This window comes from Ursus maritimus, unplaced genomic scaffold (genome assembly GCF_017311325.1).
Source record: "Ursus maritimus isolate PB19 unplaced genomic scaffold, ASM1731132v1 scaffold_4, whole genome shotgun sequence".
Lineage (NCBI taxonomy): Eukaryota > Metazoa > Chordata > Mammalia > Carnivora > Ursidae > Ursus > Ursus maritimus.
The window spans coordinates 65,664,221-65,679,033 of record NW_024426552.1 but is presented as its reverse complement, the minus strand read 5'-3'; the positions used below and the strand labels follow the sequence as shown (position 1 = coordinate 65,679,033).

General features: G+C 56.2%; 1 protein-coding gene across 1 annotated transcript in view; it reads left to right on the top strand.

Annotated features, from left to right (window-relative positions):
* Positions 1 to 14,813, top strand: part of ADCY5 (adenylate cyclase 5) — a gene marked incomplete at its 5' end in the record, with an annotated part of 144,622 nt that overhangs the window by 85,319 nt on the left and 44,490 nt on the right. The window contains one exon of the mRNA XM_008708247.2: positions 3,499 to 3,620. Coding sequence (XP_008706469.2) covers positions 3,499 to 3,620 — 122 coding nt within the window. The remainder of the gene's footprint in view (positions 1 to 3,498; positions 3,621 to 14,813) is intronic.

Here is a 14,813-nt window from a genome sequence, read left to right as displayed (position 1 = left end):
GACAGCGGCAGTCCCCTGCACCCTCCTTGCTTGCCCAGAGTGCATGCTGTGGGCACCCCAGGGCACAGCAGTGTGACCACACGTGGCAGTGTCTCTGGCTCCATCCAGATGCCTCCTGAGGAGTTACATGACACGGGCTGGCCATGTCGGGATGGCTGACCAAGGGGGTGAGGCTCTGCGGTGTCTCTCCAGCACTGTACCCTCCACCCCGCCCCAGTCGCCACCGCGCCTGTCCCTGCTTCCCGTTCCTGGACGTTGTGTCCGCCAGGCCCCCAGCTCATGCTGTCCAGTTGGAGGCCTGGCTTGCCCGGGCATTCTTTGGGTCCTGTCTGAACTCCTGCTCTGGCTCTTGAACGAGACCCATGCTCAGCGGTGTCCCCGAGTCCTCCCACTGTCTTTTTCTGACAAGCTGGCCACCCTTCCGCACCCTCCGACCACCCTCCGTGCCTCAGGAGCCCCCTCTCTCATCCCAGGTCAGGCCCTGGCATCTCTCACAGGAGATCAGGATACCTTCCTTCCCTTTCTGTGTCAGGGAGTGTCCCCTGTCACTGCTGGACCTTGTTCCTCGTCCAGTAAAATGCATATTTTACAGCTCATCACAGTTTACTTGCACTGGCCCTGGACAGGCTGGACATTCCAGCAAACCCACAGGGATTTGGGGGAGAAAATCCATTTGCTTTACATGTTCTGAGCCAAGATAGCAGGGAAGGGAGGCGTGCTTCCTGGGGACAGGCACTCCTCACCCAGCCAGAGCCCAGTGGCTCTCGGGCCGCCCCCGTCCTCTGCAGAAGGTGCTGCTCTTGGGTCCTTGGGGGGCACTCCGAGGGGCCGCTTGATGGTGGGACGCAGAACTGTCCCCCAGCTATCCGCACCCACGCTCCAGACCCTCAGCCCCGGAAGTGGTTATAAATGTGGGAAGGTCTCTCATGGATATAACCATGTATAGCGCACTTCCCCCCAGCTGTGCTATATTTCCACAGAATTATCCTTTAGTTTGTGTTTCTGTCACCAGGAATTGCTTACTGAGAGTTCAGTAAATAGCCGTGAGGGCCATGTCCCTGAGCTCAGGGGGACCAAGCTAACCCACAGAGAGCACCTTCAGTGGGTCACCAGTGTGTTCCAGGCCCAAGGCTGTCAGCTGTGGAGCTGAGCACGACACAGCTCCACCCTCGGGGGTGTCTCGCTGCGGGCACTACAGGGAGACCCCGTTAACAGACCATGAAACACTGAGTGATCGAGGACTCCTAAGGAAGGTCCTGAGTGGCGAGAGGACGACGCTGCCAGAGCCAGGACCCGCCCCCAGGGAAGGGGGGAGCCCTGAAGGAGGGTTCCCGCAGTACGTGAGGATGCCGATTCTAGCCGAGGAGCTTGCGTGCAGAGGCAAGGAAAGCCTGCCAGGAGCTTGGGAAGTGTCCCATGGTTCACTGTATCTGGAACTGTGCTCAGGGCGTGCTGGCGCAGGGAGGGGTAGGGGGAGCCAGATCATGGAAATCTTGAGGCCAGGCTGGGCTTGTGGGCTGGTTCTGGAAGCTCTGGGAAGCATAGGAGGGTTTTACGCAGGGCAGCGATGGGGTCAGGTGTATGTTTTAGAAAGATCACTCCCTGGCTTGCGGTGTGGACAGTGGATCAGAGGCAGCAAGCTGGGACACAGAAGCCACTTGCAGGGGCTGCCCTGGTCGCCTGGGTGGGACCTGATGGAGGCCAAGACCTGAGAGAGCCAGAGGCTGGGATGGTAGAGGTGCTTTAGAAGGATACGAATGGCAGCCAGGCCCGGGTTGGCGGGAGCAGGCCAGGCACAGGAAGGGGGCAGGTAGAATGGGGGTTGTCGTGGAAGATAAAGAGGAGTGGGCTCACTCGGTCCAGAAGAATGCACATCTGATGTGGCTGGTGGAACCCAGGGAAGCTTTGGAGGCTTTGAGCCAGGGAGTGGCATGACAAAGGCAGCGTACTAGAGAGACTGGGGCCATACAGGAGTGAGGAGGGCTGAGGAGGGGCTGTCTGGCTGGGATGGCATGGCCAGAACCCCACAGTCAGGGTGGATGTGGAACAGAAGGGACGAGTGTCCGCATCCACAGGACTGGGTCAGAGCTGGACAGGGCCTGGGGCCGAGGGGACAGGGTTAAATCTCAGAGGGGAAGTTCTGAAGAGTAAAAGAGAGTGAAAGCAGTTATATGGGTGGGGTGTTGACCTTGTGACCAAGAGAATGGGGGTGACATGGGCAAAGGCAGGGAACTTGAAGAGCCACTGGGGAATGGAAACCTGGGAAGGTGAGTATGGTTTGGGGTGTGGTGTCAGGGCGGTGGCAGTTGGTCATCCAGCGGCAGCTGGGGACTCGGGAGCCTGGGTGAGGGCCAGGGAGTGGGAGGGGATGGGCAGAGGTACCGGTGGAAACCATGCTCGCAGGGGTGAGAGTGAGCAGAAAGAGGAGGGGAGGTGGGGATGTGCTGTGTGTGGGTGGGGGGCAGGAGGAGGGAGAGAACAGAAAGACTCAGGAGCAGAAGAGTCTTAGGGCCACACAAGGGGGTGGCCCAGCATCTAGTGGGCGAATGATGGGAGAATGAGGAAGGCTGGGCCAGCCAGGGCGAAGGGCCCCAGGTGGAGAAGTCTGTGACTCAGCCTGGCAGAGCGCCTGGTGTGGGCAGTGGGCTGTTGGGATGCAGGGCGAGGTCACCCACTCCTGAGGCCGCTGGAGCTCTTGGAGTAGGTGGGCCTGGGAGGAGAACACAGAAGGGAGGCAAAGTCGGGACCTTCCCTTCCACAGCATGGCCCTGGCCCCTCTCCCTGCTTCTCTCCCACCTCCTCTTTGACAGGTCTTAGCTTCTCTCCATTTCTTGGAGTCCATGTGCTTTCCCTCTCTCCTGGGCTACTGTCCCCCACGTGGAAATGGGGCACCCCAACCTCATCCTTCTGGTCCCCATGAAGCCCACTCTGACCACCCCATTCTCCCCAGCCTACGTCAAGTACCCCTGTGCAGAGCCCCACAGTACCCCATACCCCCATGAGACTGGGAGCTTTGTGAAGGAGAAGCCTTGCCTGTCCCACAGTTGTAACTCAGGGCCCCCAGCATGATGCCTGGAACGCGGTAGGTACTCAGTACATATTTGGTAACTAATTGAGTGACTCTTACGTAATGCTCTCAATAGCCCCATCACTGTTTAAAGATGAGGAAGCTGAGGCTCAGAGAGGTTCAGTCATTTGCCCGCAGTCACACACAATCTCAGGTGACACCCAGGATTCCAGGAGGCTCAGTACTACAGGTTCACCAGAACAGAAAACCCTGGTGGTCTCCCAGGAAGAAGGGCTCAAGTAACCCTGGGGGCATGACGCTAGCCCCACGCTTACATACATGTTAGTTCTTTGAATTCTAGGCCAGCCTGAGGGGTTCTCCAGGGCCCTGTAGGTGGGGGGCCCAGGTGTGGAGGAGTCGGCCTGGGGAGGAAAGGGGACCGCCAGGCAGGTGGAGGGAGCTGTGATGAAAGCATGTGCTTCCCTCCCCAGGAGCGGCTCCTGCTGTCTGTCCTGCCCCGTCATGTTGCCATGGAGATGAAAGCAGACATCAATGCCAAGCAGGAGGATATGATGTTCCATAAGATTTACATCCAGAAACACGACAACGTGAGGTAGGAGTGAGGCTGGGGGGTGAGGGCAGGGGGGAGAGGACTGATCCCCCAGCGAGACAACATCCCCACTTCTTCCCCTTCCAATGGAGCACAGCCCGACAGGGTGGTCTGTGGCTTTGGAGTGTGTGTTGTCTGGGGCACCCCTGTCGCATGGCACCCTTGAGGTTGGTGAAGTGAATTATTATCGAGGGATGGGAGGGGAGGCCCCAGGGAGAAGCTAGAGAAGGAAGGAGGAGAAAGGAGAAAGCAATAGAACCAGCTGTCGGGGAAACTCCTAACCCAGCAAGGGAGACAGAAAGCAGACTTGGGACCCACAGGTCGCTCTCACCTCAACCTTCATCATCATCTAGCAGCTTCCATGCCTTCTAAGCCGGTGTGTGGCAGGCACTGTCCCAGGCATTCCCCACCTCGTGGCTAATCCTCCTGGTCACGCTGCAAGGTGCGTACCCTCCTCACCATCCTTTGTTTAGAGTTTGAGCTCAGAATGGCTAAGACTTTGCCAGGAGTGGTGAAGTGGGGGTGCGCCCTGGTCAGCCTGCCCCGAAGCCCATGCCCCTTTTACTGCACATTTGCCGCTTCTCTAGACAGAAGCTGCTGACAGCAGGGACGTGCAAACAGATGCAGCCTAATAGAGTGCAAAATCTGCTTAGGAGCTCCATGGGGACGTGGAGCGATGCAGTGGCCCTCATCCAGCATGGCTTCCTGGAGAGCCCGGTAATCCTCCAATATGCCCAGAAAAGGAGCTGCTGTGTCTGCCTTCAAGAGAATGACTTTCTCTCTGGGCAGGTTTTCCTATGACCCACGAATCTGCTAAGGCTGGTGTAGAGGGAAACTTGGAGGCTTTGGCTGAATTTCCATAAAGGGTTAAATGGAATAATAGAAATGATGGTGTGTGTACACCCATGCACACACTAATACACATCCACTCGGGGTGAGGCTGATGGCCGCGGGGGCCGGGAGGGCGCTGTGTTCTCATGTAGGGATTGTCAGAATTTCAGGCAGAATTGCCCAGTTCCCAGGTGTGCCCCAGAATCTGAGACCGTTGGTTCTGCCCTTGTGTCCTGTATGCATCTTCCAAAATAGACTCTAAGCCTTTGGGAGAAAAAGGTGACCTGAACAACACTTTTGTCCTCCGTTTTTGGGGTACCCCAGTCCCCCGAAACCCACGCATGCTCCACTGTCAGGCAGGGAGAGTAGCCGGCGGCAGGAAGAAGGCTGCCACTGGCCAGGTTCCCACACCTGCCCAGGAGGCATCCCAAGGGACTGTAGTGCCATGGAGCCGAGCTCAGAGAGGAGAGTGGGGCCCAGGACTTGGTAGGTCGCGCTGATGTGGTGGTCCCCCACTTCTGCTCATGCCTGCCTCTGACTCCACAAGGTGGAGTCATTGCTCACAACAATAGTTATATAGAGCCTTCTTTGACCCACATGCTATTCCGAATACTTTCGTACATTCACTGAGTCCGCAGAATACATAGAAGAGGTCAGTAGCACTATTATTTCCATTTTACAGGAAACTGAGGCACAGAGATTCATTTGTCTAAGATCCCAGAGCTGGTTAAGTGGGACAGCTGCCCTCAGAAAGCTTTTTGGTATCAGAGTTCTTACCTAGCCTTACTAGGTGTTTTTTATATGCCCAGGAGAAAGGAGTGTGTATAAGGATTTGTGGGAAGGAGTCTCAGGGACCCCCCAAGCCAAGAGGAGACTCCGAAGAAAGGGAGGAGAGAGGTTTGGCTTCTAGAGAGAGAGAGAGAGAGAGAGACCGACAGACAGACAGATAGACACTGTGGACCCATCAGGGGACTTTCCTGTCTCATAGCAGCCCCTGAAATCTGGGGGACTCTAGGACACATAAAGAAATAGCCTTCCCTATTAGAACACATTCCAGAGGCCCAAAGTTCAGGTGGGAAGGAGTAACCTGCCACGTGGTTCCAACACACAGGAGCCCCTGAGCTCCTCCTTTCCGGGATTTTCTCTCTTGGTCTTGTCTTCACGGCCTCACCGGCCCTGGCGTCATTCCAAACCCAGCATGGACAAAAGGTGTTCTCCTTGACTATTCTCAGCACAGAAGAGCTTCTGGCGGACTCCACTGAAGTATGAATTTGAGCGCAAAGGGAATGCAGAAAATTCACTGCTCAGAAACAGTTTGGCATGCAAGGCATAGGTTCTCAGCCTGGCTGGGCTAACACATCTGGCCGCCTCTGCATCTCCGCCCAGCACCTTGCCCTCTCACCCCTCCTTCTCCTGCCCCTCCTTTGCTTTGGGCCCCCAGCCCTCCAGCAAAGGGGTTTGGTCAGAGGGACTGACCCAGGCTTCTTCTGCCACCACAAGGAGTGCCCTGCCCTTGGGGTGACGTCCCTCTCCCCCCTCCACTCCCATGGAGGCCGTGTCTTCGGGTAAATAAAAGAATAGTACCCTAATCTGCAAGTGGCCCAAGTGTCCATGTGGCAAGAATCAGACCCCAGCCACAATGAGGGTATTTCTGTTTCCGGACGTGCTACGGATCAGTGGCAGCAATCAAAGAGATAAAAGGAGAGAAAAATCAAAATGCTACCCTTTTCATAGGGACAGACCTAATCCTGACTCTGAGATTGCTGGGCTGCGGGTGGCTGGTCCACATCAGAGGCCAGCCACAAGCCATCACATGCGAATCGCCCGCGGGCCGTTCCCAGTTCCATTAGCAGCTCTGGCTGCAGCTCTTGGTGGAAACACGTTGCGTGCTTAGTCTCTGTTTTGCGTTGAACTTTGACTTGAGCTGGGGGCCGAGTAGTAGGTGGAGGGGTGACGTCACAGTGTAGAAATGCACCCCGGGGCCTGGTGCGTGGTGCCGTGATTAGGCCTGGGGCTCAGGGTTAGGCAGCCATCGCTCCACCCCCGTCCTGGGCTCCTGTCAACCAGGCTCTGCGGTCCCCTGGCCATGTGACCAGGGCAAGTGATAGGCCTTGATACTCTGAACCTTGGTCTCCTCCTCTGCCTGATAGGGCAGGAAGAATAGCTACTTAGCAGGGTTGCGAAGAGCGGATGGAAGTGTGTGAGGGAAGCGCTTAGCGTGGTCTGGCAGCAGACACGTGCTCCGTAATTGGGAGCAGTGATTATCGTCGTTACTGCTATTATTGTGATGATTATCACACTCGTATCAACAAAGCAAGGCCTGGGGATTCTCTCGCTGGAGAGTGGAAGGGTGATGAGTCACGTTTGTCAATTCTCGGCGGAGTTATAATATTTAGAGAGGGTGATGACATGCTGCTCTCTAGCCCCCTCCGAGACAAGGCCACAAGAAAAATAAATCAGCCCTGCGGTGTGACAGACTGGGCCTGGACCTACGGAAGGGGAAGAGACTAATGGGTGGGGAGAGTTCAGCCTGGGCAGGGAGGGGTGACAACAGACCCCCACTGCTCTCTGCGGCCTCACCCTTTCCTGACTCCCAACAGAATTGCCCCCTGGGACCCGCCAGGAGCCTGCGGATGCTTTGGTGCTGAGTGACCACTGGCAATGCACTGAGGTGGGCCAGAGGCCCAGGAACCTCTGGAGACGCCCCTGGAGCCCCCAGCCTCGCCTGTCTGACATGTAGTGACAGATGGAGATGTTTTAGCCCTCCTGGCTGGACAGGTCAGGTGGGGCCAGGGCCCGTGGCTAGGGTGTCAGACCTGTGGCTTGAGGACCCTCCTCCGTGTCCTCTCCCCCAGATACCTGCCTCTCCTGCAGCCAGGGCAGGGTGAGGGTTAGAGGGGCTGTGCTGTCCCCATTCCTGGGACAGAGGTCTCCAGCACATGCCATCAGAGGCAGCTCTGCCTGGGAAGAGGGACACTGAGGTTGGAGGAAGGGGCCAGCCCTAGAAGCACATAGCACGTCCCTGTGGTTCACAGTAAACATACAGATGCTGCCAGAACCCTGCTGCCACCAGGTGACCCTTCCTAAGACGTCACTGTTGAGGAGCGAGATGAGTGTCTGTGTTGAGCAGCCCGGGTCGCAGCCCTCTCTGCCGCTTACTAAATGTGGGAACTCGGGCAGGGCTGAGCCTCAGCTTCCTCACTGTAACATGGGAGTGGTGACGTCCCCTCACTCCTGCATTCAGTGGATGTTTTCCTCCGCTTCCACTGGGGGGGCACTTACCTATAGAGGCAGGGATTGCAATGGGGATTAGGAGGGACACTGTCCCTGATGTTGGGAAGCTCACTTTCTGTTCAGGAAGTAAATTGTGGATCAGTTAGTAAATTGGGGATGAATCCTATGAGGAATGGGTCTATGTAGATGTTACAAAACTTACCACTCAGTTATTCTGTTATGATAAAAGCCACAAAGGAACAGAGCCTGTAGGAGGGGGCCCTAGGACTCGCTCCTTGCCGGTGTGCTGGGAGGGCGGGTGAGGGAGAGTATGGGCAGCCCCTGCCAGGCCCCCCACCCAGCAGGGAGCTGCAGACTGTTTGCCCTCTGAAGGCGGAGCAGGGTATGAGGTGAGAGTCAAGGTCAGGTAACCCATACCCCAAAGGTTTCAGGGAGCAGGGAATGTGCGAGCCAGGCCTGAGAGCGTGCTGAAGGATGCGTGCTGCCGTGTGGTGTGGGTCCGTACTGAGTGAGACAGCGCCACGCCTGAATGACCTGTCCTCAAGCTGGAGCCCTTAGGTTTTAGAGGTTGTAGGTGGCGGGGAGGGCCAGAGAGCCAACTACTCCAGGGGGTGCTGGTCCTCACCTGGCCCCGTCTGTTTGGACCCTGGGAGGGGTTCACGATGGAATGTGGGGGTCTTGGCTTATTGGCTCAAATCACAGCCTCATTCTCAGGGGCCTGGCCGAAGAGCTGCTCACCCAGGGGTGGAAATGAGGGAACAGCCGTCCCTGCACAGTAGGGGTGTGGTGGGGTCTGGGGAGGGCTCTCCTCCTTCCTTCCCCCTCCTTTCCCTTCTCTCCCCAGCCTCTCCCGAACCTCCCCCTTTTAAGGTTATCATCTCGCCCGTCTCCTTCAAGGACTTGGCTGTGTCCCCAGGTCGTTCTGGTGCCTGGCCCGGCTGCGGCATGGCTCTGAATGATAATGGCCTCGCGACCACATCCGCGGTGCTCAGATACCTGTTTGGATTGCGCACCCTGTGGGCAGAGAGGAAAAATGTTTACCGCCAGTCATATTCCTGGCAAACGACCACATAAGGGATGGTCCGTAAACCTAGTACTCCTGTCTCCAACCTGATATTAAGAAAAGTACTCTGAGCTCTACGCTATACCGATTCTAGACACGAGGGGCCTTAATGTTATTATCTCGTTCATTCCACGCTTACCGTGCTGCCATTCTTCACCAGCTATGACTAGGAGTGGATAGAAAAGACACTGTGCTTGCCCCTTAGGGACCGTCCAGCCCTCAGCAGGGAGGTCGGGCCGTGCCCGGTGCTGTGGGAGCCGCAGCCTCATAACCCAGCTGGGCCCACTGGGAAAGCCACTGGGGGTGGGGCTTTGCTCTTTAATCAACTAATTAATTCATTATCTTACTTGTGATAAAAGGTACCTAGTATAAAATTGGCTGTTTTAACCTTTCACATTATTGTGCGTCCACCATCCCCATCCATCTCCAGAACTTTTTTCATCTTGCAAAACTGAAACTCTGTACCGATTAAACAACAGCTCCCTATTCCTCCCCTCCCCCAGCCCCTGGCAACTGCCATTCCACGTTGTGCCTGTGAAGTTGACTCTTCTAGGCACCTCACGTAAGTGGAATCACATAGGACTTGTTCTCCTGCGATGGGCTTATTTCACTCAGCATCGTGTACTCACGGTCCGTCCATGTTGTAGTGTGGGCTGGGATTTCCTTCCGTTTCCATGGGGTGTGTATGCCACATCTAGTTTATCCGTTCCCCTGCGGATGGACACTTGGGTGGTCTCCACCTTTTGGCTGTTGTGAATGATGCTGCTGTGAACATGGGTGTCCAAATTCCTCCTTGAGTCCCTGCTTTTAGGTCTTCTGGGTGTATACCTGGAAGTGAAATTGCTACGTCATATGGTGTGTAATCCTATTTTTTATTTTTTATGGGAGCCCACTGCGTTTTCCATAGCGACTCGCCATTTTGCCTTTCCACCAGCAGCGCACGAGGGTTAGTTTCTTTACTTCCTTGTGTGGAGGTGGGTGTTCACGAGTGACCAGAGTGTGTCCTCGGACACGGAATGGGGATCGGTGGGGAATGGAGCCAGCAGCCAGCTAGGACTTATTATTTTAGTGCTTTGGACTCAAAATTGGGGGCTCTGGGGTAGATGGGAAGGGAGAAATTTAGGGTGAAGAGACACTGACCTGTTGAATGTGTCAGGCTGTGCCTTTGAAATTCTGATCCTAATAAGAATTCAGAATCAGAAGGATTATCCCGGGTTGGGTAAGTCAGAAAAGACATCATGAAGGTGGAAGGGTTAGAACCAGATCCTAGAAGAATGTAATTAGTTTTCAGTCTTTTTGTGTGTTCTTTATAGAACTAACAATACAGGGAGGACAGTAGAAAGCAGCACATACTCATCACTGAGAGGTCATGGACTACTGCTCGGTCTCGGTGCGGTCCCCTCCCCCTTCGCGGGCTTCTCCTGTGGGCCGCGTCTCCCAAGCTCATGCACAGCTTTGTAAGCACAAAGTCTGTGTGCTGGGAGGTCCATTGTCTGGGTGGTGGGAGTAGGATTTGGTGGGCAGAAACAAGATCAGGGGATCAGGGGTTGGAATGGGGTCTGCAGGAGGCCCCGAGGCTGGCTACAGGGATTCCAGGACATATGTTGACCCCAGACCCGTTGGACCCAAGCCTGACAGTCAAGCCAGTCGCAGGGCCCTTCTGCTTTCTGAAGGAGGGTGCCCCGTTGCCAGGAGAGAAGAGAGGGCCTGGCTGTCCAGGGTGGAATGTACACCAGTGCGTTCAGCGTTCTTTCATTGGCCTTTCCCCTTTGCCTCTCCCAGCCTGTCCCTCAGAAGGTTCTCTGGCTGCTCCTTGTCCATACACCCTGCTCTAATTGTTTTGCACGCCCCCCCTTGGAAAATGCCCAGTCATCTGGTGTCCGTTGTCAGCCAGATGTTGGTATGACCAGCTGACTGCTGTTCACCTAGCACATGCCGGTGACCCACTTCTCCTCCTTTGTCGTACTAGCGGCCTGGGCCCAAGACACTCCCTTGGCTTAGAGCAAATGGGGGGCACTCTGCAAGGGGTAGACCCCTCAGCTGTGGCCAGGCCTCCCCAGCCTAGGCTGCTGGGGCCTCCAGGGCACTTCCTGCCCTTCTTCCCTAAGACATTTAGCTCCCGCTAGGCCCAACGTCCTGGGAGTTGGGCTGAGTCCTTGCCATACTCCTTCCTGCCCCTGCCCTATGATCTCTGTTTCCCCAGGACCCCTGCCCCTCCTGGGCCCACCTCGACAGACAGTTTGCCTCTCAGCATTTCTTGAGTCCCCTGTGTGTGCAGTGCCGAGAAAGGCAGGTCCGAGGAGCAGGTCCTTGGCGCTGCCTTTGCCCAGACCTTGAGAAGAACTCGGCGTGTGGGTGGCCCAGGGGCTGCTGGACGTGGCTTCCGTTCAGGAGCAGGGTCAGACTCCAGCATCTTCATCAGGTCACAGCACCTGTTGGTATGAGAGGGAACAACAGCGGGAAATGCACTTCCCCAAAAATGCGTGTGGAGAAGCTGGGCTGAGCTGCAGCAGAAGGCTGAAAGGACTGTTGTGGTAATTGGGCCTGAAGTGCCTGCCCGCTCTCGCCTGTGGAGTGGGAGGCGGGCGGCCACGAGTGATGGATGGCAGGCAATTAGGGAGGAGCGCGCTGCCAGAGGGGGCTGGCCCGGCTTCTGCGCGCCCACTGCGAGGGCCTGGTCTCCTTGCCAAGATGGGCTCGAGTAGGAGCTGATCAATGAATGAGGACCTTGCTGCGTGTCTGGGCCTGGCGTGGTTGGAAATTGGCCTTCAGGATTACCAAAGAGCTGAGCAGGAGACCTTGGCCAGGGGAGCAGACAGTCTGCAGTTGGGTAAACCTCAAAAACAGGAGCGTCCAGAGTGACAGCCACAGAGCAAAATCCTTCCCCGTGGCGATAGCACAGGCCTGTGACTTCGCCTCCGCCAGGAGGTGGGGGAATGTGGAGGTGGCGGAGTTTCCTTAAATGTGTAGGAGATGCTGCAGGGTTCAGAGCTGGGACCTCAGAGAGCCTGTCCAAACCTCTGCACCAGTTAGCAACCCGCTCTGAGCCCTGCTCTGAGCTCCTCCTCTCTTAGCTGGCTGTTTGCTCCATCTCATCACCAACTTGTCCGCCAGCAGCCTGGCCTCCCTGACTCCTTAGCAGCTGCTGAAAGCCCCAGGAGGGGCCGCAAAGAGTAGATCCCAGCAGGTTGGAGGGAGGCTCTGGCTTTCTAAGCCACCGGAAGCCCTTCACCCACCAACGTCGTTTCCCACGCCTCCTGGCATGAACTAGGAAGCCGCTCATGGCCTGTGTAACCATTCCACCGTTTGTCCCGTGAATGCTGCTGGCACCAGGCCCTGGGTCCCACAGCTCCTGTCTCAGGTGACTTAGCCCGGGACCCCAAGTGGCCCCATGGGGTTGAAGGAAGAACTGCTGGAGTGACCGGTCTTGCCTCTTGCTTGCTTTGAAAGTATGACTATTCTCTTCCAATCAACAAATATACATTAGGCACTGTTATGGGTTGAACTGTGTCCCTCTAAAAGATATGTTGAAGTCCTGACCCCTGGAACTTGTGAGTGTGGAAATAGGGTCTTTGCAGATGAAATCAGGTTAAGATGCAGAATAGGGTGGGTCCCTAATCCAATATACGTGGTGTCCTCATAAGAGGAGGAAAATGCTGTATAAAGACCCAGATACACAGGGACACCCCCCTGTGAGGTCAGAGGCCGAGATTGGAGTAACACAGCCACAAGCCCCGGCATGCCAAGGGTGGACAGCCACCACCAGCAACTAGGGAGAGGCAAGGAAGGGTTCTGCCCAGAGTGTCAGAGGCAGGACGGCCCTGCCGGCTCCTGGATTTCAGACCTCGGGCCTCCAGGACTGTGAGGGAATACATTTCTGTGGCTCTAAGCCCCCCGTCTGCAGCACTCTGCTATGCAGCCCTGGGACGCTAATACAAGCTGCTCCTGTGGGCTGGGGGGCACATAGGGCAGAGGGCACGTGGATGTGACCTGTCTGTCCTCAGTCACCTGGTTGCACGGTTTATTGAACTGTTACTCTGTGTGCCAGACAGTGTGCTGGTAGCTGGGATGCAGCGGTGTACGGAATAGACCAAAACCCCTCCCTCAAGGCCTTTACGTTCTAGCGGGAAGAGATAAACAGGAGCCTAACAATAAAGCAAACAACAGCAGGACTAGAGTAAGGAGTGAAACGTGCACTGGAGAAGAGTATGCAGGGAAGGCAGGCAGACAGGGGAGGGTTTATAGATTCAAAAGGGCGATAGAAGTCTCCTTGAGGTGACATTTAAATGAGTGCAGTGGTTCTCAACCCTGGCTGCATATTAGAGTCACTAGGGAAGCTTAAAATAAAACCAAACCGGGCAAACTCAATCAATACAGAGCCCTACCTCAGACTAATTAAGCCAGAATCTCTGGGCGCGGGGCTCTGGGACCACTCTTATAAAAGCTCCGGGTGTTTCTAACAGACCCCAGGTCTAAGAACCACTGGTCTAAGCAGCTGTGGGGGAAAGTGCTCCAAGACCCAGCGAGGTCCCCCGTGGAGAAGGAGAATGATGGCAGGCCTGCCCACAGCCAGCTGTGGCAGAGAGAGGCCTGTCCCTCCTCACTGGCTAGGTAAGCTCAGTGAGCGTGGGGGTCACAGCTCAGTGAGGTAACAGCTGCTGAATGTGCCCCCTCTCGATGGCATCCCGGACTTGCCTTCTGAGCCCCTGGTCCGCACTCCTGTCTCTCCTTCCTCCCTGCACCCTTCTCCTCAGCCTCGTGCCGTGGGTTACCGGACCCAGTAGTCATCCCGCCAAGCTGGGTTCAGGGATTTCAGGGTCCCACCAGCCCCCATGGGGAAACGCTGTGGTGGGTCAGGAGGCAGAGTGAGAGGGGTTCGAGGATGAGAGCCTTTGTTGGGGTTTCTGCAGGAAGGAATGGGTGAGGCAGGGTAAGCAGGCTTGGGATGGGCTAGTTTGAATCATTTCATTGGGCTCTGGGGCATACGGACAGTTCCGAGTCTGGTACTGGTCCCAGGGGTGATTAGGGCAGGGGAGTCGTGGTCTGAGTGTGAGAGCCTGGCTGGGCTGTGGGGCTCTGGACCCTAAGGCAAGCTGTTGACTGTCCCTAAGACCCGGCCAGCCTGGGACCGACAGGCTCTCCACGGGTCAAACATCAGAACAGAAAGACAGGCTTAATGTACCAAAACACATTTTCCAGATAAAGTGACAAAATATGTGTAGTTCTGCATTCCTAATTTAAGAAAGGAAGACTATCTCTGGAGCCTCAGGAGCCTTGTGGTGTAGCGGGAAGAACACCCCCTGGCAAAGGAGCCCACCACGCTGCTGTCTGCGGCTTCCTCCCTGAGGCTCAGCCGCCTCGTCTGTGAGGAGGACGCACCGAGCCTTCACTGCGGGGCTGCCTGGAGGACTCAGTGAGAAGACAGTTTGGAAGCTCCCAGCCCTGAGCCAGGCCACTGGGAGCATCTCAGTACATGAGAGTTATTACTCTTTGTGTCCATTTAAAGAAAAAACTCTAGGGGCCCTTACACACTCCAGCCCTGGGGCCTCACGTCTAGTGGTGTGTTGTGAAAGAAAGGAAGACGTTTTTGATCTCCGGAACACAAGCCACAGGACGGATGGAAGAGCCGCGGTGCACACTGCAGGGACTGGCTGCTCCATCGGACTGCGCGTCCGGGGGTGAGGCTGGCGCTGCTGGCAGGGACAAGTTGGAGGCTTCCAGACATGCTTGCCGGCTGTGTCATCCTCTCTCTCTCCTCCCTGAGCCTCTGCAGTCTGTCCCTTCTAGAGGCTCCCTAGGGATGGAGGGCTTGGGTCCAAAACCTTATCTGTGAGGCTGGGAAGTGAGACTTTAACATGATCGCCACCAGGGCCTGAAACACTTTCCAAGCCCATGAATCAAAGGCCGCAGCTACCTTGAGGGGGCTGCTCAGGCGTCAAACAGGGCCGGCCCAAGAGAGGACAGAACTGGGGGGTGGGGGCAGGCCCCTGTCTTTGGTAACTCAGGCGGACGCACTCTCCCAGGCCTTATATGCCTCTGCCCCGTGTCCCCCCCCCCCCCCCCCCCCC